The sequence below is a fragment of the Salminus brasiliensis genome, chromosome 9 (genome assembly GCF_030463535.1).
Source record: "Salminus brasiliensis chromosome 9, fSalBra1.hap2, whole genome shotgun sequence".
Classification (NCBI taxonomy): Eukaryota; Metazoa; Chordata; class Actinopteri; order Characiformes; family Bryconidae; genus Salminus; species Salminus brasiliensis.
This window is the reverse complement of record NC_132886.1, coordinates 3,862,915-3,887,536: the sequence shown is the minus strand read 5'-3', so window position 1 is coordinate 3,887,536 and position 24,622 is coordinate 3,862,915. Positions and strand designations below refer to the sequence as shown.

At 43.6% G+C, this 24,622-nt stretch overlaps 1 protein-coding gene across 1 annotated transcript in view; it reads left to right on the top strand.

Moving 5' to 3' along the window:
- The window catches only part of ptprn2 (protein tyrosine phosphatase receptor type N2), a 304,722-nt gene that overhangs the window by 8,101 nt on the left and 271,999 nt on the right, over window positions 1-24,622 (top strand). The window contains exon 2 of the mRNA XM_072687156.1: window positions 19,343-19,393. Within this exon, the coding sequence (XP_072543257.1) occupies window positions 19,343-19,393 (51 nt within the window). The remainder of the gene's footprint in view (window positions 1-19,342; window positions 19,394-24,622) is intronic.

The following is a 24,622-nucleotide window of genomic DNA, read 5'->3' as shown; positions in this document are numbered from 1 at the left end:
TTACAGTAACAGGGTTGTAATGAGTGTGTAATAACTAAGTGTAGGAGTGTTATAGCTGTGTTATAACAGGCTGGACTGAGTGGAGTGTCTGCTGTATGACTGTATAGGTTATGCTGTATTCATTCCCTATATCTGTGTGTGTGTGTGTGTGTGCGAGGGCTGGTGTGTGTGTATGGAAGTTCAAATGTGCAAATGTTTAGGCAGTGCTGTTCAAATGACAGATGTTGATCTTCTCAAATGTTTTTTTCCTAGGTGGTTGCTATGGCTTTTGAGGTGGTTTCTATGGTGTTGCTATCTGGTTGCTCTGGTATTGCCAAGTGTTTGCTAGGTGGTTGTTACAGTGTTGCAATGCTCTCAATATGGGGTTGCTAGTATCTGCTCTAGTATCCTAGGTGGTTGCTATGGTGTTGCTGTTAAGTGGTTGCTATGGAAGTGCTATAGTGTTGCAAGGAGATTTCAAGGGTGTTGCAAGGAGATTTTCTGGCATGTTGCTATGGTTTCTGGGCCTACAAATTCTCAGACAGAGCTTTTTCTTTGCGGCCGTAATCGTTATGAAGTGTGGAGAACATGCTGAGATTTCTGCCAGTTCAGGGGAACTGTTCTTGAAGACGCAGAAATTCTCAGATAGAACCTTTCCTATGCCGACCACAGTCTGAATTATGTGTAAAGAACTTTCTAAGAATGCTTGCCGTTAAGGGAAACTGTGGAAGTTCTGGAAATCTAGTAATTCTCTGATGGAACCGTCCCTGTGCTGACCATAGTCCTAATGAAGTGTGGAGAACATACTGAAATTGCTTGCAGTTAAGGGGAATTGTGGAAGTCCTGGAGAACCTAGAAATTCTCAGAACTCTTCCTATACTGGCCACAGTCTTAATGAAGTAGAAAGTTCTTTCTAAGAATGTTTGTGTTTAAGGGGAACTGTGGAAGTTCTTGAAAACCTAGAAATGCACAGCTAGAACCCTTCTTATAGCAGCAATAGTCTTAATGAAGTGTGGAGAACATGCTGAGATTGCTTGCAGTTAAAGGGAACTGTAGATGTTTTTGAAGACCTAGACATTCTCAGAACTCTTCCTATACTGGTCACAGTCTTAATGAAGAAGAAATAACTTTCTAAGAATATTTGCTGTTAAAGGAAACTGTGGAAGTTGAAAATCTGGCAATTCTTTGATAGAACCTTTCCTATACTGACCATAGTCTTAATAAAGTGTGGAGAACATGCTGTAATTTATGGCAGCTATGGCAATCAGTCGTAGTCCTGGAGGACCTAAAAATGTCTTAGAACTTTTCCTATACTTTCTATAACTTTCTAAGAATGCTTGCAGTTAAGGGCAACTGTAGAAGTCCTTGAATGCCCAGACATGTTCAGGTAGAACCCTTCCTATGCCACCAATAGTCTTAATGAAGTGTGGGGAACATGCTGAGATTAATGGCCGTTAAGGGGAACTGTAGAAGTTCTTGAAGGCCTAGACAATCTAAGAACTCTTCCAATACTGCCACAGTCTTAATGAAGTATTAAGAACTTTCTAAGAATGCTCACAGTTAAGGGAAACTGTGGAAGTTCTGAAAGGCCAAGAAATGCACAGCTAGAACCCTTAATGAAGTGTGGAGAACATGAAGCTGAAATTGCTGGCAGCTATGGTGAACTGTGGAAGTTCTTGAGGACCAAGACATTCTCAGGTAGAACCCTTCCTATGCTGGCCATAATCTTAAGGTGTGGAGAACATGCTGCGATTACTAGCAGTTGAGGGGAACTGTAGAGGTTCTCGAAGGCCTTCTCAGAGGCCTAGAGAGCTCTTCCTATGCTGGCCTCAAAGGATCTGCAGGAAGGTTCAGCCAACAGTGCAGCTCCAGCTCCAGTTTGAAACCAATTTGAGACTTCAGACACCCAACATGTCTTGGCTGGTCGACTGCATCTGCTCATTCCTGCTAATTTCCGAACACAGTCGCGGCTTCAGCTTCTTAAATGACTCCCTCTTTGAGTTCACTCCTCTCCCTGGACTCGCTCGTATAGTCCCACTCTCTCTGTCTCAGGCAGTGGGGCGACTCTGCTCCCCGCCGATATGATCTGTCTCTATTTATATCTTTCCCTTTTTTCCGTTTTCGGTGTTTTCGGAGCTCACATCTGCTCCTGTGTGTAATTATGATCCATTGACGCTGAGCTGAATGTAAAAGCAGGTGCTGGTGCGTCTTCCCCCAGCATGAATATGCTGATGGTGGAGCCGTGCAATTTACACACATTAGCATTAGCATTTACACACATTAACATTAGCATTGATACACATTAGCATCTGGAGCTGGGGTTGGAGCTGGAGGAAAGTCAGTGCAGTTCAGTGTGTGTGCATGTGTGCATGTGTGTGTGTGTGTGTGTGTGTGTGTGTGTTATGTTGAGATCATTCTGTACATGCTAATGAAGCATGAAGACCTTGCTGGGATGTACAGATGGCATGCGGATACATGCAGTTGTATGCAGAAGTTTGGGTACGCCCTAATTGACTGTTCAGGCAGGTCATTAGGAACGGTCAGCTGATGACTGAACACTCAACAACCAGTGGCTCCTCCAAGCACTTTTCTGAGGCCCTGAGATCCTGATGTTCCCAGGATGCAGTGGTCAGCACCTACCAAAAGAGTCGTGAACGGACGACAGGGTGATGGGCACCCAGGCATCGCTGATGCTCATGAAGGCCCCACCTCCCAACTTACAGGACATAAAGGCTCTAACGTCTTGGTGTCAGATACCACAGGAGACCCTCAGCGGTCTGGTAGAGTCCACGCCTGGAGGTGATTTGGTGACACTAGGGAACTTACTCAATATTAGGCAGGTGGAGTGTGTGTGTGTGTGTGTGTGTGTGTGTGTGTGTGTGTGTGTGTGTAAATGCCAGACACTGCAGGCAGCTAAAGGATGCTCAGATTTGCTCAGTATGAATCCGCAGTGAACAGAAGACATCAAACACACATACACACACATACACACACACACACAGGTAACAAGACTGGCTGTATGCCACACTCACCCCTTGCACTCTCAGTGTGTGTGTGTGTGTGTGTGTGTGATACATCATCTACAGTGACTACAGATAAAAATCCAGAGCCCTGAGTGATTATGGAAAAGAGCTCATGGATATGTGTGTGTGTGGATGTTATTGTGTGTGGATGTGTTTGTGAATGTGTGTGTGTGTGTGGATGTGAATGTGTGTGTGTCTATGTGTGGATGTATGTGTGTGTGTGGATGTATGTGTGTGTGTGGATGTGTTTGTGAATGTGTGTGTGGATGTGTGTGTGGATGTATGTGTGTGTGTGGATGTGAGTGTGTGTGGATGTGTTTGTGAATGTGTGTGTGGATGTATGTATGTGTGTGTGTGTGTGTGTGTGTGTGTGTGTGTGTGGATGTGTGTGTGTGGATGTATGTGTGTGTGGATGTGAGTGTGTGTGGATGTGTTTGTGAATGTGGATGTGTGTGTGTGTGTGGATATATGTATGTGAATGTGTGTGTGGATGTGTGTGTGTGTGTGTGTGTGTGTGTGTATACAGTGCCTCTACATGTCGAATAGGCGTTTAAGCACATGACCTTCAGCTGCAGGATCTTCACACATCAGGGGTTCTTCAGCGACACAGGAGACAGGAGATATCCACTGCCGGTTCTAGACTCCAGGAGGCCCTACCCTCAAACGCAAAGCAAAAAGGGTTCTGTATAGTCTTGAAAAGTGGTTCTTCAGCTTGTAACTAGAGTGAACCCCTTTTTGTAGAACATTTTGAAAATAAGAACACCTACGAAATGTTTTCCAGCAATGTGAAGAACCCTTCAACCAGGCACAGAACCCAATGGTTCTTCAAACACATAAGATAAGGTGCTCCATGGAAGTAGAACATCAAAGAGTGAAGAAACAGGAATTTCTTCAGAAGTGAAGTTCAAAAAGATAACAGAGAAACAGAATATGGGGACCCTCGCCTCAACCCCCTGCAAGAAGACCTGGTAGACCACCAAAACCTTCCTCCTCAGATATACAGGAGGAGAAATCCAGGCTTCACTCTGGCTTTGAAAAGATCGGAAAGCATCTACAGATGAGAAGACGACTCAACGCTGTGGAGATAAAAGGATGTTCTGTCCTGAGAAAAACAAATAGATAAATCTGCTAAAGCTGCTCCAAACATGGACTGTCCATCTCAAAGTCCAGACCTCAACATCACTGAATGTGTTTTGGGAGGACTTGGATGGTGAAAAAAGAAAAAAAAGAAAAGAAATCCAAATAAACTTTGGAGGTGTGGAATAATCTCCCTGCTGGTCTCCGAGCACTGACACCACCATGTTTAACAGATAAGGTTTTGGATCTTGGGCCGAAGGTATGGAAACATTTGCTGTAATAATGGTAAAGGTTGAGCTCTAAGCATTTAATTCAGACCCCGTCTCTCAGCAGTGAGAGGGTTCTACAGTAGAAGCTCCAGATCTGATCAGAACGGATAAAGCAGCTGAACATGAATCCAGTAGAAAGGAGAAACAAGAGCTTCTCATTCTGAAGAAAGAAAGTAGTGAGATCTTGTAGGTGAGCTAGTCTGAAGAACAGAGCTCGCTCGGTTCCTCCAGGGTTCTCCTGGACGCCCCCCAGTCCAGCCAGCACAGTGTGGAGGATGTGTTCAATCAACTCCATCAGCAGCAGCAGCAGCAGCAGCAGCTCACCTGATTTACCATCATTAAGCCCTGATTTACCACCAAACCAGGTGTTGATCTGAGGAGAACTCTAAATAATACTAGACTCCATGAGAGAGGAGAACTTTGGAGATGTTCTAATGATGAACACAGTGATGGAGAACCACCACCACCACTTTCTGTAGTTTATTCTGATATCAGTGTTTTACTGAGAAGATCAGCAGCTTCTGATTCTGAGTTCTGTGTGAGCCATGGTTAGCCTCAAACCTCCAGTACAAAACTCCACAAGCCAAACTTCACCATTTAGGTCTTGGCTGATCAGCTGCAATTGAGCTAAGTGGATTAGCCCAGCGTTTCCAATAAGGCTATGCAGTCTTTACAGGATATAATTACGATTGTGTGTGTGTGAGTGTGAGTGTGAGTGTGTGTGTGTGTGTGTGTGTGTGTGTGATATTTGGCCCTGCACATTGACTGCAGCCACAGTTTTTTACAAGTCACAACTAGTGCAGCTACATGTCCAAATATATGTGGACACCTCTTCTAATGAATGCATTCAGCTACTTTAAGATGCACCCGTTGCTGCTGACACAGATGTGCAAATGCACACATACAGCTTGTCTAGTCCCTGTAGAGAAGTACTGCCGATAGAATAGGACTCTCTGGAGCAGATCAACATTGATGAACCTATTGGCTCCATGCTGCCTAATAATGCCAGGCGTGGGCTAGTAGAGGGGTATAAAGCCCCCCAGCATTGAGCTGTGGAGCAGTGGAATACTTTTGGGATGAGTTAGGGATAGTAAGGTGGAGTGGAACTCTTGCCGCTGAATGCAATCAAATCCTCACAGCAATGCTCCTCCTCCAGAATCTAGTAGAAAGTCTTCTTCTCTGGACAGTAGAGACAGTTACTCCAACAGAAGCAGGATCAGCTCTTTTTAATATGTACCATTTAGTCTGTCAATCAATACATCAGTCAAAACATCAAGTGGTCAGTCAATAAATGAATGAATTAAAAAAGAAATCAATCAATCAGTCGATCAATCAGTTCATATCATCTCGGCTGCAGTGTCTCTGTAGCAGACTGGCTGGAGCTGGTTGGTCTTTTACCTGAGCTGGACTCAAACTATCACACACCTACCAACAGCTCTGAAACCAGCACTACAATATACAACACATGTCCAAATGTATGTGGACACCACTTCTAATGAGTGCATTCAGCTACTATAAGTTGCACACAGCTTGTCTAGTCCCTGTAGAGAAGTACTGCCAATAGAATAGGACTCTGGATCTGCAGGAGCAGATCAACATGATGATCCTATCGGCACCATGCTGCCTGATAATGCCAGGCGTGGGCTAGTAGAGGGGTATAAAGCCCCCCAGCATTGAGCTGTGGAGCAGTGGAAGAACTGTGTTCTCTGGAATGATGGATGGTGGAGCTCCATCCAGTACAATATTTGCCCACACCTGGCATTAGGCATGGTGCCAAAAGGTTCATGTTTATCTGCTCTATTCTACTGGCAGAACTTCTCTACAGGGAGTAAACAATGCTGTTATTGGAAGGGATGTCCACAAACATTTGGACATGTGGAGAACAAGGTTCGGCCCAGGAACAACAGAATGCAGGTATAAAACATACCTTTATATTGATGTTTTCACATCAGCTCTCCAGACCAGCATGAGATCCTGAGACAGACTATACTCTGTAGATCTGTAGAGCTTTGCTCGTTCACACACATGTATAATTCCTCTAATAGGATTAGGATTATTAGACTAGAGGAGAATTACACCAGGATCAGTTTGAAGCTTTAGGGTGAAACTGCTGTGCTACAGCAGAGAGGACGGGAGTCTGCCGGGCCAGAGTTCTGACTGCGGGTATCAGTTGAGTTGAAATGTAGCTCGTCTGAACTGGATGGGGCTCAACATTATCACTAGACAACTAAACATTGTCTAAAGAAAGCCTAACATTATCACTAGACAATGTAACATTCTGAATAGGTAACTCAACAGTGACTAGGTAACTTAACATTATCATTAGGTAACGCAACATCATCACAAAACAATGTAACATTATGACTAGGCAACTCTACATTATCACTAGGCAATGTAACATGATGACTAGGTAATGCGACATTATGACTAGGCAACTTAACGTTACGACTAGGCAACTTAACATTACGACTAGGCAACTTAACATTATCACTAGGCAATGCAACATTATCACTAGGCAATGCAACATTATCACTAGACAACTCAACCTAATGACTAGGCAACTTAAATTTGACTAAACAACTCAACATTATTATTAGGCAATGTAACATTATTACTAGGCAACTCAACAGTATGACTAGGCAACTTAACTTAATGACTAAACAACTCAACATTATTATTAGGCAATGTAACATTATTACTAGGCAACTCAACAGTATGACTAGGCAACTTAACTTAATGACTAAACAACTCAACATTATTATTAGGCAATGTAACATTATTACTAGGCAACTCAACAGTATGACTAGGCAATACAACATTATCCCTAGGCAACTTAACATTATGACTAAACAACTAAACATTATGACTAGACAACTCAACCTTATGACTAGGCAACTTAACATTATTATTAGACAACTGAACATTATCACTAGGCAACTTAGCATTATGACTAGGCAACTCAACATTATTACTAGGCAACTTAGCATTATGACTAGGCAACTCAACATTATTACTAGGCAACTTAAATTTGACTAAACAACTCAACATTATTATTAGGCAATGTAACATTATTACTAGGCAACTCAACCTTATGATTAGGCAATACAACATTTTCCCTAGACAACTCAACCTTATGACTAGGCAACTTAACTTAATGACTAAACAACTCAACATTATTATTAGGCAATGTAACATTATTACTAGGCAACTCAACAGTATGACTAGGCAACTTAACATTATTACTAGGCAACTCAACATTATCACTAGGCAACTCAACATTATTACTAGGCAATGTAACATTACCAATATGCAAGGTAACATTCGGACTATGCAAATTAACATTGTCAATAGATGACATTATCCCCTGATCACTCTATCAACATTACAGATATAGACTTCACACTGCTGCTAAGTAACACTGTTGGTAAAGTAATGTGGAAGGCAGTCTCAGGTCAGGTCCAGTCTGGTTAGGTTTTGTCTTTGGTCAGGACTGGACAGAACTTTATTTCAGGTCAGGTCTGGACACAGTGTTTCGGGCTGCTTTTGGATTCAGGGTAAACGGAAGCTCTACCTCTGTAGTAGGCTACATCACTCAGTAAATTCATTCAGTAATTCAATGAAAGCCTAACTCTGGCCTACAAAGTCAAGAACGGACCAGCCCCTCCATACTTGATGGCAATGGTCAAAAGCCGATCCGCACTTCAAGCACGGCTCGGCTCGACCCGCCATCATTCTAAATCCGCGGAAGACGAGCGTCCAGACTTTTTACTGTCCTGCACCAAAGTGGTGGAACGAGCTTCCCCTGGGTGTCCGAACGGTCGAGTCGCTCGCTGTCTTCAAACCCAGACTGAAGACCCTCCTCTTCCGAGAATACTTGGACGAATAGCGAATAGAGTACTATGGTCACTATGGTACTATGTCTAAAGCTTAGAGGTCTCTAAGCTACTATTAGTCTATTAAAACTAGCTGAGGTTTTCTTGGCTAAATAGCTCTGGAGAAGAGCGTCTGCTAAATACTGTAAATGTAAAGCCTCAGTTTCCAGACGTCTGGCCAAAGGTGTGTGACTTTGAAGCTTTACCGCTGGTGTAGCTACAGACGCCGCTCACTGCCATTCAGTGACATTCCTGCTTACAACCAAACCAAAACCCCAAACATTGCATTAGTCTGAGAAAACAACAATCAGACGTTAGTCTTCCTTCAGTCTTCTGTGATCTCTCCTGGCTGGGGCTGACTGACTGTGCTTGGTGGGGTTTATTAGAGAGGAGAATGTGTGCTGCTGTAAAGCTTTGCTCCTTGGAGGGAAAAGCACATTAGTGATTGTTTACACAAAGCAGAATGAATAATTGAACACAGAGATCCTTCAGAGTTCTGCTGTTTAACTGCAGCACTTTCACCTTAACCAGTTCAGGGACTGGAAAGAAGGTGGCAGAGCGCCCTGGTGTCGTCGTGCAGGTGTGTCTTTATTGCACAGAGCTGAAGGTTTGCTGTCCTCCTCTGCTGGAGATGTGTGAGATGGCTTTTAAATGAGGCCTTTATCGTCACCTTCAAGTGCTCAAACCTGACTCGATTATACTCAGATCCTCCGTAACGGACCACAAAAACAACAGCAGCAGAATCCACTGACTCTCTCTGCCTCTGTCCTGCCCTACCTTCTCCTTTCCTCTCGTCCTCTGCTGCTCTGTTAAATGGGCTTTTGGCAGGTGGAGGAAGCTGTTAGAGAAATGAGAGACTGACCTTGTTAGATGGCAGCAATGATGGTTAAAAGAGAGAACAGCACACACACACACACACACACACACACGCACACGCACACACACACACACACAATTTCATTCCACAAGGCCATTCCCCTTAGCCTCACTTAAAGAACCCCTCTAGGCTTCGCCTCGTACCCAGCACCTTTTACTCGCTGAATGTGAGCAACCCCAGCACTCAAACAGAACGGCTCTGAGGTCGTACTGATCACTGATCACTGATCTTGGAACAGTGGAAAATCTCAGGAAATCTGCGACATTTGGGCGGCTGTTCTGTGCGGCTCCTGCAGTATTTTTGGAGGCCGGACCACCCTCGGTCACTGGGGCTCTGGGAATAGGTCTGTAAACCTGACGATGGGCGGTGAACCTTTCATCATGGGAAATGTAGGATGTTTTGGGTGCTAATTCCTTTAACAACTCCATCTCCAGAGGTCTAGAGCCTCTGCTGGCTGGTTGCAGTATGATGCGTAGCTCCACCCATCCCCATACATTTCAATGATGTCATTTTCCTCATCCAGACTGTCTCCCTGTGCTAGTATTAGCCCGTGTTGACCCCTATTCTGCTCTGTCGGGAGTAGGCGGGGCTACACTTGAAAGAATACGATGATTGACAGACAGCCTTGGCTGGAAGAGGCCGGTCATCTGCAGCAGGGCCTACTTAGGGGCCTACTTAGTCTGCAGTAGGGACTTACCGGACAAACTGGGAATCCAGGGGGAAATCCCCTCTCTGCTTCTGCGCTGGAAGCTCAGTGAAGACGGTCTGAGACACTGAGGAGGCTCCATCTGGGAGAAGGGGGTGGATGGCTGTGGAATCACCAGTATGCATCAGTTGTACCTTAAATCAGCAGCTTTAGGATCATCATGCTGATGCTGCACTGACTGTTACAGGGGGAGAACGGCATCTCCGTCATTCCCACTCCGGGCCGGAGCGCTGCTGCTACTGCACTATATGGAGCTTTGGTGGTGGAGCTGCAGGAGGAGAACCTGTTACTCTACCGCCTCAGCCCACATGCTTCTCTACTTCGTCAGATCAAGCTCCTGGAGCTCTCAGCTTGTCCAGAAATGCATGTGTACATTTCCAGCAGTGGTGTAAAAGTGAATTGCACTCCCCAACCTGTAGGGGGAGCCCAGGAGCCTCAAATATGGATTCCCACACGATGCTGCTTTACGACAGGTGCGCTGCTCGGCTACCCGCTATGAGTAATTTGCTGCCGCTTATCCGCTAATGCCTTCCATAAACAACTCTGCGGACCTTGTTGATGAATGGCTGCAGCCCTACTCACCTGCTTTCTGCACTCTAGGACTGAAGCTATCGCGTCTGAAGCTCAGCGAGAAGACAGGGCGAATATGAATCCACTTTAATCTATTATTGATGAGAGCAGGGATGGAGGAGAGCCTCTACGCAGATGTGCTTCACAGGTGCAGCACACACACAGCAACGCACTTCACACACTGCAGGGAGAAAACTCAGCAAATAATGGAAAGCCGAGCTTATTAGAAATAAACCCTTTGGACAAAAGTATTGGGACGCCTGCACATTCATCCTTTCTTCTGAAATCAGGGCTATTAAAAAGAGCTGATCCTGCTTTTGTTGGAGTAACTGTCTCTACTGTCCAGAGAAGAAGAAGGCTTTCTACTAGATTTTGAAGGAGCATTGCTGTGAGGATTTGATTGATTGCATCCAGCAACAAGAGCATTAGCAAGGTCAGGATGTTGGATGATCACCACCCCACCTCGTCCCAACCTCCCCAAGTGGCTCAGTGGTCTGATGCGCTACCACTATGGGCCGGGGGTCCCTAGTTTGAATCATCATCCAACACCCTCTTGTCTCTAAATGCAATCAAATCCTCACAGCAATGAAATGCTCCTCCAAAATCTAGTAGAAAGTCTTCTCCTCTGGACAGTAGAGATACTTACTCCAACAAGGATAGCAGGATAATCTCTGTTTAATAGTCTTAATTTCAGAAGAAACACTGAATGAGATGTGAATCAGGTGTCCCAATACTTTTGTCCAAATAGCGCATTTGTTCACCAACAGAGGGGGTGGTGAGAAGGCGGGACCTAAACGGATGCATTCGGAGCTGTAAAACGCTGGTTACGCTTTTGCAAATGTTACATTCAGGGATGACGGTGTGGTTTAACAACCGCTAGCAGCAGAGTTTCCACTGCTGGTGAGCTTTATTAATTTGGCACCGGACGAAAAGCCTTTTACAAATAGGTGCAGTGTGTGAGTGTGTGTGTGAGTGTGAGTGTGTGTAAGAGTGTGTGTGAGTGTGTGTGTGAGTGTGTGTGTGAGTGTGAGTGTGAGTGAGTGTGAGTGAGTGTGTGTGAATGTGTGTGTGTGTGAGTGTGTGTGTGAGTGTGTGTGTGAGTGTGTGTGTGAGTGTGAGTGTGTATGTGTGTGTGTTATTTAAGCATGATGAATGATGGCAGTGGTTTGTCCCCACATATGGAAGCACCGTGAGCAGGTCTGTGTGAGTGTGTGTGTGTGTGTGTGTGTGTGTGTGTGTGTGTGTGTGTGTGTGTGTGTGTGAATTGAGGTCAGTGTGTTATTTTTATCTCGCTGAGTGCACTCATACAGCTCCTGTAGTTAAACAGGTTTGAGGGTTTGGGGTGAATTAGAAGGTGAGCGATATCAACTGACCCGCGAGGAGTGTGTGTCCGACCTGACATTAACCACCAGAGAGAGAGTGAGAGAGAGAGGGAGGGAGAGAGAGAGAGTGAGAGAGAGAGAGGAAGAGAGAGGGAGGGAGAGAGAGAGAGGGAGAGAGAGAGAGAGAGAGAGAGAGAGAGGGAGGTAGAGAGAGAGAGAGGGAGAGAGAGATAGAGAGAGGGAGAGACAGAGAGCGAGCGATAGAGAGAGGGAGGGAGGTGTTTACTGTTGGTCAGTCCATGCTGGACCTGCAGGTGTTCTTCAGTGTCTGTAATCACAGCAGAAAACCCAGAGGAACCTGATGAAAATCTGATTGTCTGATCCAGCATTTACTGGTTTACTGGAGTGATTCTTCAATTAGTGGAACTTTTATGTCCCTGAGTTTGAAAATAATATTAGAAATCATATAATAAAAAAAACAGCTGCAGTATTAAATAGAATATTCATCATCTCCTCATATTATAATTTACAATTCTTAAAAATGTTTTGAACAGCAGTACATTGCTAACCTCGTCCCTAACCCAGACTTTGAAGCTTCCCAGCTCCCAAAAAACCTGACACTGAGTGATCAGTTCATTAAAAGATGCTTTTTTATAATAATGTAAAAGACACACAATAATTACCTTCATTACCGTAACAGCCTGTGACTTCTGTAAGGAATTAGTTCACATCCAGTTTTGTACATTTGTTTTATTACACTTTTATACCTCTATTGATCAGAAACGCCCACTTGAATAACTCTGTTTATTAAAAACACACAAATATTTATACATCTATTTATTAAACACACTATTTTTTACCTCTATTAATTAAAACACTAATTTTTAGACCTATTTATATCTATTTTTTTGAAACGCCACATTTTGTGCAATGATTTATTAGAAAAACTGTACTTCTCTTTATTATAAACACCCAATTTTGTGTATTTATTTATTAAAAACGTCTATTTTATACCTCTATTTATTAAAAAAAATTAATCTTTTATGCATTTTTAAAATTAGAAACACCGCCTTATATATTTCTGGTTATTATAAACATTCACTTTTAAGCTTTTATTAATTAAAAACACCTACATTTACACCCCTATTTATTAGAAACACCCACTTTTGTGCCTTTACGTATTAGAACAACCTACTTTTATACATGTATTTATGTTATAAACATGTTTTGTACATGTATTTTTTTTATAAATACTGACTTTTGTACCTTCATTTATTAGAAACAACCGTCTTCATAACTCTGTTTATCAGTAACTTCCTCTTTTATACATTTTTGTTATTAGAAACACCTACTTTCATTCCTCTGTTCATCAAAACTCCTACTTTTATACCTCTATTTATTAAAAACACTCACTTTTATTCCTCTATTCATCAAAAACACCTACTTTTATACCTCTATTTATTTAAAAAATCACACTTTTATACCTCTATTTATTTAAAAAATCACACTTTTATACCTCTATTTATTAAAAAAATCACACTTTTATACCCGTTTCTTAGAAACAATTACTTTTATACCTCTATTTATTAAAAACACTACGCTTTTTATTAGAAACACCCACTTTTTTGCAATGATTTATTAATTATACCTTTATTTATTATAAACACCCACTTTTAAGCTTTTACTAATTAAAAACACCTACATTTACACCATTATTTATTAGAAACACCTATTTTTGTGTTTATAAATACTGACATTTATTAGAAACACCTACCTTCATACCTCTATTTATCAGTAACTCCCTCTTTTGTGCAGTTTTTTTTATTAGACACACCTACTTTCATTCCTCTATTCATCAAAAACTCCTACTTTTATACCTCTATTTAATAAAAACTCTCACTTTTATACCTCTTTTTATTAAAAACACTCACTTTTATACCTATTTTTATTAAAAACACTCACTTTTATACTTCTATTTATTAAAAACTCTCACTTTTATACCTCTATTTAATAAAAACTCTCACTTTTATACCTTTATTTATTAAAAACTCTCACTTTTATACCTTTATTTATTAAAAACACTCACTTTTATACTTCTATTTATTAAAAACACTCACTTTTATACCTTTATTTATTAAAAACTCTCACTTTTATACCTTTATTTATTAAAAACACTCACTTTTATACTTCTATTTATTAAAAACACTCACTTTTATACCTTTATTTATTAAAAACACTCACTTTTATACCTTTATTTATTAAAAACTCTTACTTTTATACCTTTATTTATTAAAAACTCTTACTTTTATACCTTTATTTATTAAAAACACTCACTTTTATACTTCTATTTATTAAAAACACTCACTTTTATACCTTTATTTATTAAAAACTCTCACTTTTATACCTTTATTTATTAAAAACTCTCACTTTTATACCTGTTTCATAGAAACAACTACTTTTATACCTCTTTTTATTAGAAACCCACCTTTTTGCAATGATTTATTAATTATACCTTTATTTATTATAAACACCCACTTTTAAGCTTTTACTAATTAAAAACTCCTACATTTACACCCCTATTTATCAGAAACACCTACCTGCACTATCTATTTATCAGTAACTCCCTCCTTTGTGCATTTATTTATTATGAAACCCAGTTTTTATACCTCTGTGTATTATAAACGCTCTGTTGTAAGCCTTTATGTATTATACCTCTATTTATTATAGACACACAGTTTTTTACATGTATTTGTTATACACACACACACACACACACACACACACACACACTTTCACACCTCTATTTGTTAGAAACACCCATCATTGTACCTCCACTCTGTGGTCACTTTCATGCAGTTGGATTTGAAAGCATCACTCGCTTTGTTTTCTGGAGGGTTCCTGAGCAGCTCTGATACACACACACACACACACACACACACACTGTGGGTCAGGGTTGCTCCTCTCCAGCCCCGTGGCTCAGCTCAGTTTGGTGTTGTCTCTGCTCTAACACACATGACTCAGCTCACGGAGGGTTTGGTCATTAGCAGATGGAGTGAATCAGCTGTGACAGCGACGTAAACACTCCACTGTTCATTTCTCCAGCCCTGCACCGGAGTGGGCGTCTGAGCGCGCTGCAGTAATCAAACATGCTCAATTAGTTACGCATCACGTCCACTTTAATCCTGTCCTGTATTTAAACGGGTAAATTATTCAACTCCCCGGCCACTTTATCAGAAACCCCCTATCTTGTAGCTCCACCCTGCAGGTGTACAGTTGGAGGCGCTTGTGTTGGTCTTCCTCCAGGACTTCATCAGTGCTTCATCAGTGGTCAGTGAGCAGAAGCACAAAATAGGTGTTTCTAATAAAGTGGCCAGTGAGTGAAAATACAAAAGTAGATGTTTCTAATAAAGTGGCCAGTGAGTGGAAGCACAAAAGTAGGTGTTTCCAATAAAGTGGCCAGTTAGTGTAGGCCCAAAAATAAGTGTTTCTAATAAAGTGGCCAGTTAGTGTAGGCCCAAAAATAAGTGTTTCTAATAAAGTGGCCAGTGACTGTAGACCCAAAAGTAGGTGTTTCTAATAAAGTGGCCAGTGAGCGGAAGCACAAAAGTAGGTGTTTCCAATAAAGTGGCCAGTTAGTGTAGGCCCAAAAATAAGTGTTTCTAATAAAGTGGCCAGTTAGTGTTGGCCCAAAATTAGGTGTTTCTAATAAAGTGGCCAGTGACTGTAGGCGCAAAAGTAGGTGTTTCTAATAAAGTGGCCAGAGAGTGAAAATACAAAAGTAGGTGTTTCTAATAAAGTGGCCAGCTAGTGTAGGTTCAAAAGTAGGTGTTTCTAATAAAGTGGCCAGTGAGCGGAAGCATAAGGTAGGTGTTTCTAATAAAGTGGCCAGTGAGTGGAAGCACAGTGTCTACTCCAGTCTATTCAAACGCTCTCTCGGTCAGATAGACAGGGTGGTCCAGTAGCCCCTCGTCTCTGTGCTGATAAACCGTGTCGTAGATCTTTAATTACGCTTCGCGTTAATCAACCTGGGACGTCATCGAGCTCAGGGGAAACGGAGTGTGTGTGTGTGTGTGTGTGTGTGCAGAGAGACTCACCTGAGATAAGCAGCTGTGTGGTAGGCTGTGTTTTCAGGACTCAGCCGTGCGTGGGGGAGCGTGCTCGGCTCGGCTGAGGGTTGGGCTGGGGAGGGTAATTAATTGTGAAAGCTGATCAGAATCCTGACAAGATTTAACGAAGGAAGCGAGGAACTCGATACGCCGCCGGGATTCAAGACCACGGCGTAATTACTGAGTTTCATTCGGCTACTTTGAAGGGATAGCAAAATAGGTGTTTCTAATATAGTGGCCAGTGAGTGAAAATACAAAAGTAGATGTTTCTAATAAAGTGGCCAGTGAGTGGAAGCACAAAAGTAGGTGTTTCCAATAAAGTGGCCAGTTAGTGTAGGCCCAAAAATAAGTGTTTCTAATAAAGTGGCCAGTGACTGTAGACCTGCTACACATGCTAACATGCTAACTTTGCTAATAATGAATGAGAGTAAATGGGACCAATTAGCATCATAGAAAAGATGCGTCTCTCCTCCAACCACTAATAGAGAGAATTCAAAAGAGTGAGAGAGACACCCTATATGTCCAAATGTTTGTGGACACTCATTCTAATGAATGCACAAACACATACAGCTTGACTAGTCGAGCAGTACTGCCAATAGAATAGGACTCTTTGGAGCAGATGAACATCATGATCCTATTGGCCATCATGCTGCCTAATGCCAGGCCAGGCGTGGGCTAGAGGAGGGGTATAAAGCCCCCCAGCATTGAGCTGTGGAGCAGTGGAAGAAAGCAGAACAGCTCTCTGGACAGTAGAGACAGTTACTTCAACAAAAGCAGGATCAGCTCTTTTAATTCCCATGATTTCAGAAGAAACACTGGATGAGCAGGTGTCCCAATACTTTTGTCCCAATGCTTTTGAAGTAGAAAGAGAGAGAGAGAGAGCGAGGGGTGGTAATTCTGTTCCTCTTGAGGACGTTCTGTCTCGCCTTTGTGTTTTATTGCTAAAAAGCTGTTAAAGGTTCTCTGGACACACACACACACACACACACACACACACACACACACACACACACACAGCCACTCAGCTTGGATGTACTTCAAAGCTTTTCCTCCTGTCATCCAAGACGTCCCTCTCAGTGTTATCTCCACGGAGACGGGCCATTTCTCTGTGTGAGCGCGCCCGTCCTGCTCACAAACAGTGTGTGTGTGTGTGTGTGACATTTTAGTTGTATTTCTACCTTTGTGAGGACATGACATTGCCTGACCAGGCCACTGCTGTCATAAAAACATAAATATATTATTATTATTATATTATTAATAATTTATTTTCAAATCAATAAATTAATAAATTGCACATCTCAAGTTCAATCAGACCACCTTTATGTTCTGGAATGCTTCTGGGAAAACGTTTCATTGACAGATAAGACAAAACGGGAATGCACCAAAGCCGCCTCCCAGCTGTGAAGCATGGTGGAGGCAGAATCACGGATTGGGCTGCTTTTCTGTTTCAGGGCCTGGAGTCCACAAGTTCTCCACATGTCTCTGCGGGCTTCCTCCAAGAACCTCTTATATTTCCTCCTGCCTCCCAAACCCACAGGTCAGGGGAACTACCTATGCTAAAGTTCCCTCTGGGTGTGTGTGAGTTACCCTGTGATAGACTGGCGCCCTCTCCAGGGGGGTTCCTGCCCTGCACTCAGTGATTCTGTGTATTCTCCAGACCCACTGTGGCCCAGTCCAGCAGATAAGAAGATGGAAGGATGGATTTGAATGTAATGTGGTTCAGATTGGTGGTCTAGCTTGAAGGCACTTGGACCACAGTGTCTTATATATGGGCCTACACTACATGTCCAAAAGTTTGTAGACACCTGCTCCTCTAGAGCTGCTTTTAAAAGCAGGGGTAGTGATGGGGAACTTGTTGAACTTGCTGCAGGAACAGACTCTACTCTTCTGCAAAGGCCTTACGCTAGGTTTTGGAACATTGCAGTGAGGATTTGATGGCATTCATCTAATCACTTTTAAGCTGTGCATTAAAATCTACAACATAAATTACAAATAAATAAAAAAGACACTTTAAATATCAGCATTTTTATTCAGACATGGGAGCCATATCTACAATAAAGCGCGATGGGGTGGTAAATTTCATCCTAGAATAGCCACAGTTCTTTATGTGGTCAGGTTCCAGACCTGCCATTCAGTTTGAATGATTTCTAGTGGGGCAGTAGTGGCTCAGCGATTACAGCTCCGGGCTATTGATAACAGGGTTGTGGGTTCGATTCCCAGGCTCGGCAAGCTGCCACTGTTGGCCCCTTGAGCAAGGCCCTTTACCCTCTCTGCTCCTCGGGAGCAGTACAGTGACAAATACATGCACCTTTTGTAATTTAAAGCAACAGTGCATTATTAGTGTGATGGGGTGGTACGGGAGGTCCTCATGCAGCACTGTAGCTGGGGAGACCCGCTGGCTGCCACCCACCCGTACCTTGCCCTACTGGGTTTAAGTCAAAGCCCCCTCTCCCTCCCCCCCTATGCTCAGTGCATGAACACTTCAACCTCGTTGTGATGTCATTTAACCCCTTAAAAGCCCTAGGTCCTGCCTTGGAGGGCCCTATTTTAGCGATCTTTTGGCGCAGTTTGATTTTGGGCGTGCCTGTGTGTCTTTGCTATGGTAACGACGGGAAAAGAGCCAGGTGCGGTCAGACTGACCTTGGCGGGTTGCTATTTCAGTGGTGTAAAGCGTGGGGGGGTGTACGAGCGTCGGGCTGCACACGCCTGTGTTGACAATTCACTGCTGAGATAGCAACAAACGTCTGACTGTTGACGAACGTCTGCCTGGCCTGTTTTCAGTCAGTGGAGCTCCTGCTGTGTTTCTGCTGCTGAGATACACAGCAATACTCCAGAAACTGACCTGAACACCCCTCATTTCGAGACCACCACGCCCATCAGCGTAGAGATATTCACAAGCAGCGCTGCTGCTGTTTAAACCAGTGGAAATAGACTGTGTAAGATAGCGGTGAGCATCACGACTCACCTCAAGCAGGGGGTAAGACAGGGCCCGGAGTGTTAAGCAGCACCAGTAATGTATTACTTAAGGACAGAACGGGGTGTGATGGGGTGGTAGCTCAGACTCTGTATAACTGTATAAAAATAGACTTTTTAAAAATATTGTTATAAATACATCATATGTAAACACAAATAATCCCGACAATAAAAAGGAAATGAAAATAATCACTTAAATAAAGAGTATTTTCTCATAAATCATGTTAACGAAGAAAGAAACGCTTTGGCACATTTCCTGTGCTAACTGCATCTCATCGCAACACAAATTTCCCCCGTTATGAAGATTCGCTCTAATATAATACAGTTTAGAGATCTTCCCTTCTTCTTTGTGGATCATTAATGTGTGTATAACCACCGTTCTCTTTATAGGCTTGTTATAATGATGACATATTGATACACAGCTGCCCGCAGCGCTCAGGCCTGTCATAACCGCTGCCAAGCTTTATTGGATCTGCCGCATTGTAAATTCATTGTCTCATATTGTTTTTATTGCCATTTCTCTGCCCCTCTAATGACTGGGATGTGTGTGTGTGTGTTTTTTTTTCAGGTTGTCTCTTTGAAGATGATCTATGCGAGCCGTACGAAGTTTGCGCCAACGGTGAGTAGACACCAGATGACTCATTTTCTTTATGCATTAGTTACCAGCTCAGAACGGGCTCATTAACGCGGAGAAAGGGCTGACGCTGGAAAAAGCAACGTCTCGACCCCCCCAGAGACCCGAGACGCCGCAGTGAGGTGGTAGAGGCTGACTACACTGATCTGTCTAGTCTCTTTAGCTCCTGTAGTTCAGCCCTGCTGGCTGGAAACCAGAGCAACGTTGCGGAATATCAGCAAACCTCTTAAACAGAGGGGCTTCCTGAGTAAAGTTGACACATCAGGGTTGTTTATGGGTCGTTTATCTCACCTTTGACTTTGAAATTAGAAGTCCCGGGGAACCAAAATCAGAGATTTCTGTCTGATGAAGGTGGTCTGGCTCCTCAGGACCCCTAGTGTAAAAGTCTGTGTTATGGAGATCATCCAAAGTCTAATAAACGTCTGCTGGATTTCTGGATTTCACCAGCATTGCTCTCCTCTCCATGTGGAATGGGCGGCCCTAAAAGTGGGTCAATGTTACATCAGCATTACCCTGACCAATCACAAGTCTGAGCAACCTGGAGAGCTAAAGCTAAAGCTAAACCTGGCAACTAAATGCCCTCCCTCGTGTCCGCCACTCGTTGCCTATACACTTTACTGCAGAATTCAGCAGCCGGATGCCGGGATGGATGGGAGGTCCGCTGCCCACCGCCAACCTGTACCCAGCTGCCCACCCACCTGTCCGTACCCTGCCCTACTTTTACTACTTTAAGTAAAAAAGCACTGAAAGGCCATCGCCGTGATCTTTGTGGGCTACACTCTAAAACATAAAAGTCCTACAATGCCAAAGAAGAACCATTGATGGTTACATAAAGAACCATTCATAAAAAAGAGATACACTGTGTAGACAAAAGTATTTGGACACTGTTGCTGCAGTGGTGGGTTTAAGGGTTTAAAGAGGTCAAATTTAAAGGTTCTTCACGCTCACAGCTCCTTTTACAGACAACCAAAAGGGGTTCTTCAATAGAATTATAGAACCTTATGTAGCACCTTTATTTTGTGTATATCATGTGGTGGATCTGCTGGGAGGAGTCAAGGAAAACCAGCTGCAATGGGAAGTTTACAGACGCTCATCGTGGACATGAGAGTCATGGTGCAGTGATGGGTCAAAATGACACAGTATGTACAGCACACTGCTATTTGATCCGATGTCCCTTTTGGTAGCCATCAACACGCTTCTTGCAGAACTCTAGCTGGATATTGGACCGCTCTTCTTGGCAGTTGGACAGTTGAGAAGGTCTCTCCTGAAGCTTTATTGTTGCCCACTTTATCCATTCCACAACCACCTTTGATATATGTTTGGGGTGATTGTCCTATTGGAAGAGCCAATTATTTCAAAGGTTTCACCTTAAGATGTGGGATTGAGGTCATTCTGGAGAATTCTGAGGTGGTCCTCCCAGTCTGTCTTCTTTATTTCAGCTACTTTGTGCAACCAGTTCCAAAGCATGATGCTACCACCACCGTGCTTAACCTATTAACACTGTCCTCGGTCCTCATCGCTCTCTGTCCACATCGCTCTGAGTCTCTATCACTCTCTGTCCACATCACTCTCTGTCCACATCACTCTCAGTCCTCATTAGTCTCTGTCCCCATCACTCTCTGTCCACATCGCTCTCTGTCTACATCACTCTGAGTCTCTATCACTCTGAGTCTCTATCACTCTCTGTCCCCATCACTCTCATTCCTCATTAGTCTCTGTCCTCATCACTCTCTGTCCACATCGCTCTCAATCCTAATCACTCTCAATCCCCACCACTCTCAATGCTCGTCACTCTCTGTCCCCATCACTCGCTGTCCCCGTCACTCTCAATCCTCAACACTCTCTGTCTCCATTACTCTCTGTCCCCATCACTCTCAGTCCTCATTAGTCTCTGTCCCCATCACTCTCTGTCCACATCGCTCTCTGTCCACATCACTCTGAGTCTCTATCACTCTGAGTCTCTATCACTCTCTGTCCCCATCACTCTCTGTCCCCATCACTCTCAGTCCTCATCACTCTCTGTCCACATCACTCTGAGTCTCTATCACTATCTGTCTCCATTACTGTCTGTCCCCATCACTCTCTGTCCCCATCACTCTCAGTCCTCATTAGTCTCTGATACCCATCACTCTCACTCCCCATCACTCTCAGTCCTCATCACTCTCAGTCCTCATCACTCTCAGTCCTCATCACTCTCAATTCTCATCACCCTCTGTCCCCGTCACTCTCAGTCCTCAACACTCTTAGACCCCATCACTTTCTGTCCCCATCGCTTTCTGTCATCATCACTCTCAGTCCCCTTCACTCTCAGTCCTCATCACTCTCAATTCTCATCACTCTCTGTCCCCGTCACTCTCTGTTCCCATCATGCTCTGTCCCCATCACTCTCTGTCCCCATCATTCTCCATCCACATCACTTTCAGGTCCATCACTTTCATACCTGATCAGTCTCAGTCCCACCTTTTGCCCCATCACTTTAATTCCCTCCACTCTCAGGCCACCATCACTCCCATCCCCTCCACTCTCAGGCCACCATCACTCCCATCCCCTCCACTCTCAGGCCCCCATCACTCCCATCCCCTCCACTCTCAGGCCCCCATCACTCCCATCCCCTCCACTCTCAGGCCCCCATCACTCCCTTCCCCTCCACTCTCAGGCCCCCATCACTCCCATCCCCTCCACTCTCAGGCCCCCATCACTCCCATCCCCTCCACTCTCAGGCCCCCATCAGAGGACTGCAGGAGTATAAGCTGTACGCTGTTGGGCGTCACTGCATGTTTCATTATAAATCTGTAGTTCAGTCACAGAAGCCACTCGGTTTCACACTGACCACGCTTCAGTGGCTTTCAGACTGTTCATTAATAATGAGTGTGTGTGTGTGTGTGTGCTTTCCCCAGCGTTTCTGCAGGGGTGCTGTCGTACTTTTGGTGATTTATACAGAGAGAAGGAGAAACAGTAAGAACTAAGGAGAAAACTAGCTTCAATTAAAGCAGGAGAGAGAGAGAGAGAGAGAGAGAGAGAGAATAATGCATTCAGCTACTTTAAGTTATCCCCATTGCTGACACATATGTGCAAATGCACACTCACACAGCTTGTCTATCACTAACATGAGTCTATTGGCTCCCTGCTGCCTAATGCCAGGCGTGGGCTAGAGGGGTATAAAGCCCCCCAGCATTGAGGAGCTGTGGAGCAGTGGAGGAACTGTGTTCTTTGGAATGATGGATGGTGGAGCTCCATCCAGTACTTTTGGGATGAGTTGGGGATGATGAGGTGGGGTGGTGATCACCATCATCCAACATCCTGACCTCACTAACTGATTAACACCATTGCTTTCAGAAGAAACAGTGACTAAGCAGGTGTCCCAATACTTTTCGTTTTTTTATTATTTTTAGGTTTGGGAAGGTTTCTTCAAACGCTTCCATGATGTTAATGTTCCTGAAACTTTACAGGCATGTTTTCCAGGGAGTAACGATACCCCCGCCCCTCCCTCCACTACCTTCCCTGTTATTGTGCTGCTCTTTATCTGCTCTATGGGGAGAGAATAAGAATGGCGGGTTTGTCTTTCTGCCGTCGCTCCGCTGGGTGAAAGGCTTTGTCTTTTGAATAGATAATGAATTTAAAGAAGCAGCTCTGAAGGAACGTGTGAGATTAGGCAGTAATTGCTGCATCCATCCATCTTTCAGAGTGTTTGTATTTAAATTAATATCTACAGAACGTCGTACTGCCGTGTCAGCCTGATTATAACCCAGGAGTTACTTCACAGACTTCAGATTTACCAGTCTAGGCCTTCCTCTCTCCACGCCCCGTCCCCCAGTGATGTCTAGAAAGCCGGAATTGCTTAGAAAGGCCTCTAATGGATCTGAACAGCAATGAAATTACAGAGTAATGCAGCAAAACCACGACCCAGCACTTCACCAGTTCTTCTTTCGCTTGTTTCGAGGTGCAGATTAAGGTTTCCCAGCTGGTGCTACAAGGGATCTCTCAGTGATGCCGTAGAAATTAGGTTACTAATAGGCGGACTGCAGTCCAGGTCCAGACCCAGATGCTGTCCTATCATATCATAACTTGGACCTGTTTCATTTTAGGGGGTGGAGGGGGGGGGTCACCTAATTTACCTTCACTATTACAGATTGCTCAACCCATTACTTCTCCCCCCTATCAAGAGAGAAGCCCCCAGCACTGGGAGGGTTAGGACTGACACATGCCAGAAGACCAGCCACCGCCTCTTTTTTTGAAGAACTGCCTGATGGCAGGCAGCCATCAGGGTCCGCTGGACCACTCCAAGCCCTGAGAACTATTCAGCTTTGAGTGTTTGATTGCAACTGGAGTTTCTAGTCTCACAGACCAATCACATGGGCTGTAAATATCACATGTGACGCTGCTCAGACAGTCAGATCTGGGCATTATTACAGTTGAAATTTGCTGAATTGAAACTGAGCTGTAATTTGATTGGATAGCCTGGTGTTGATCTACATAAATGCTGATAAAACGACCAGGCTACTTCAGTAGTAACAGGATACGGCACTGAATCATAATGCAGGTTAGACATTAGGATGTTCTGGACCTTGGCTTAAGGAAGTTTGACCAACTAGATCAGCTAGACCTTTTATCAAATTTGAGTTCAATACCCCTGCTGTAGAAGAACAGTTTAGGTTGGGTGGGTCAGTCTGGGTGACTATGCTGAGCTACACCAATAATAGTCCTTGGGCAAGACTCCTAACAGTCGCTTTGGATAAGAGCATCAGCTAAATGCCATAAATGTAAATGTAACCATTTCTGTTTCCATAAAGAACCATCTTTGTATAAGAAATATATGTATGAAGAACCTTACTGAGTTTAGAAGGTCAGGGTTTTAAGGTTCTTTACCAATTTCAAGGGTCTTTACACTCCTCCGAACCTTATTGGAGCACCTTTATTATTAGGACATGACCTAACACTGCTAGCAGACCTTTGTTAGGTAATATGAGCCAACTTGCAGATGCTGTTTAGGTGCCAATTGGGTTTGATGCTAATGATTGTAGCTACTTAGCTAGCAATCTAGCTAGATATTTCTTCTCTCCCATGCTATTGAGGTCATTAAGGTCAGTGTTTTTATATAGATATAGTCAGGGGTCTTCTTTCTGAAGGCCTCAGTGAGCTCTTTGGATCTGACCATGGTGGAGATCTTCTTCACCCCTCACTTCAACCATCAATCAAGAGCAGACCAGACTAAAC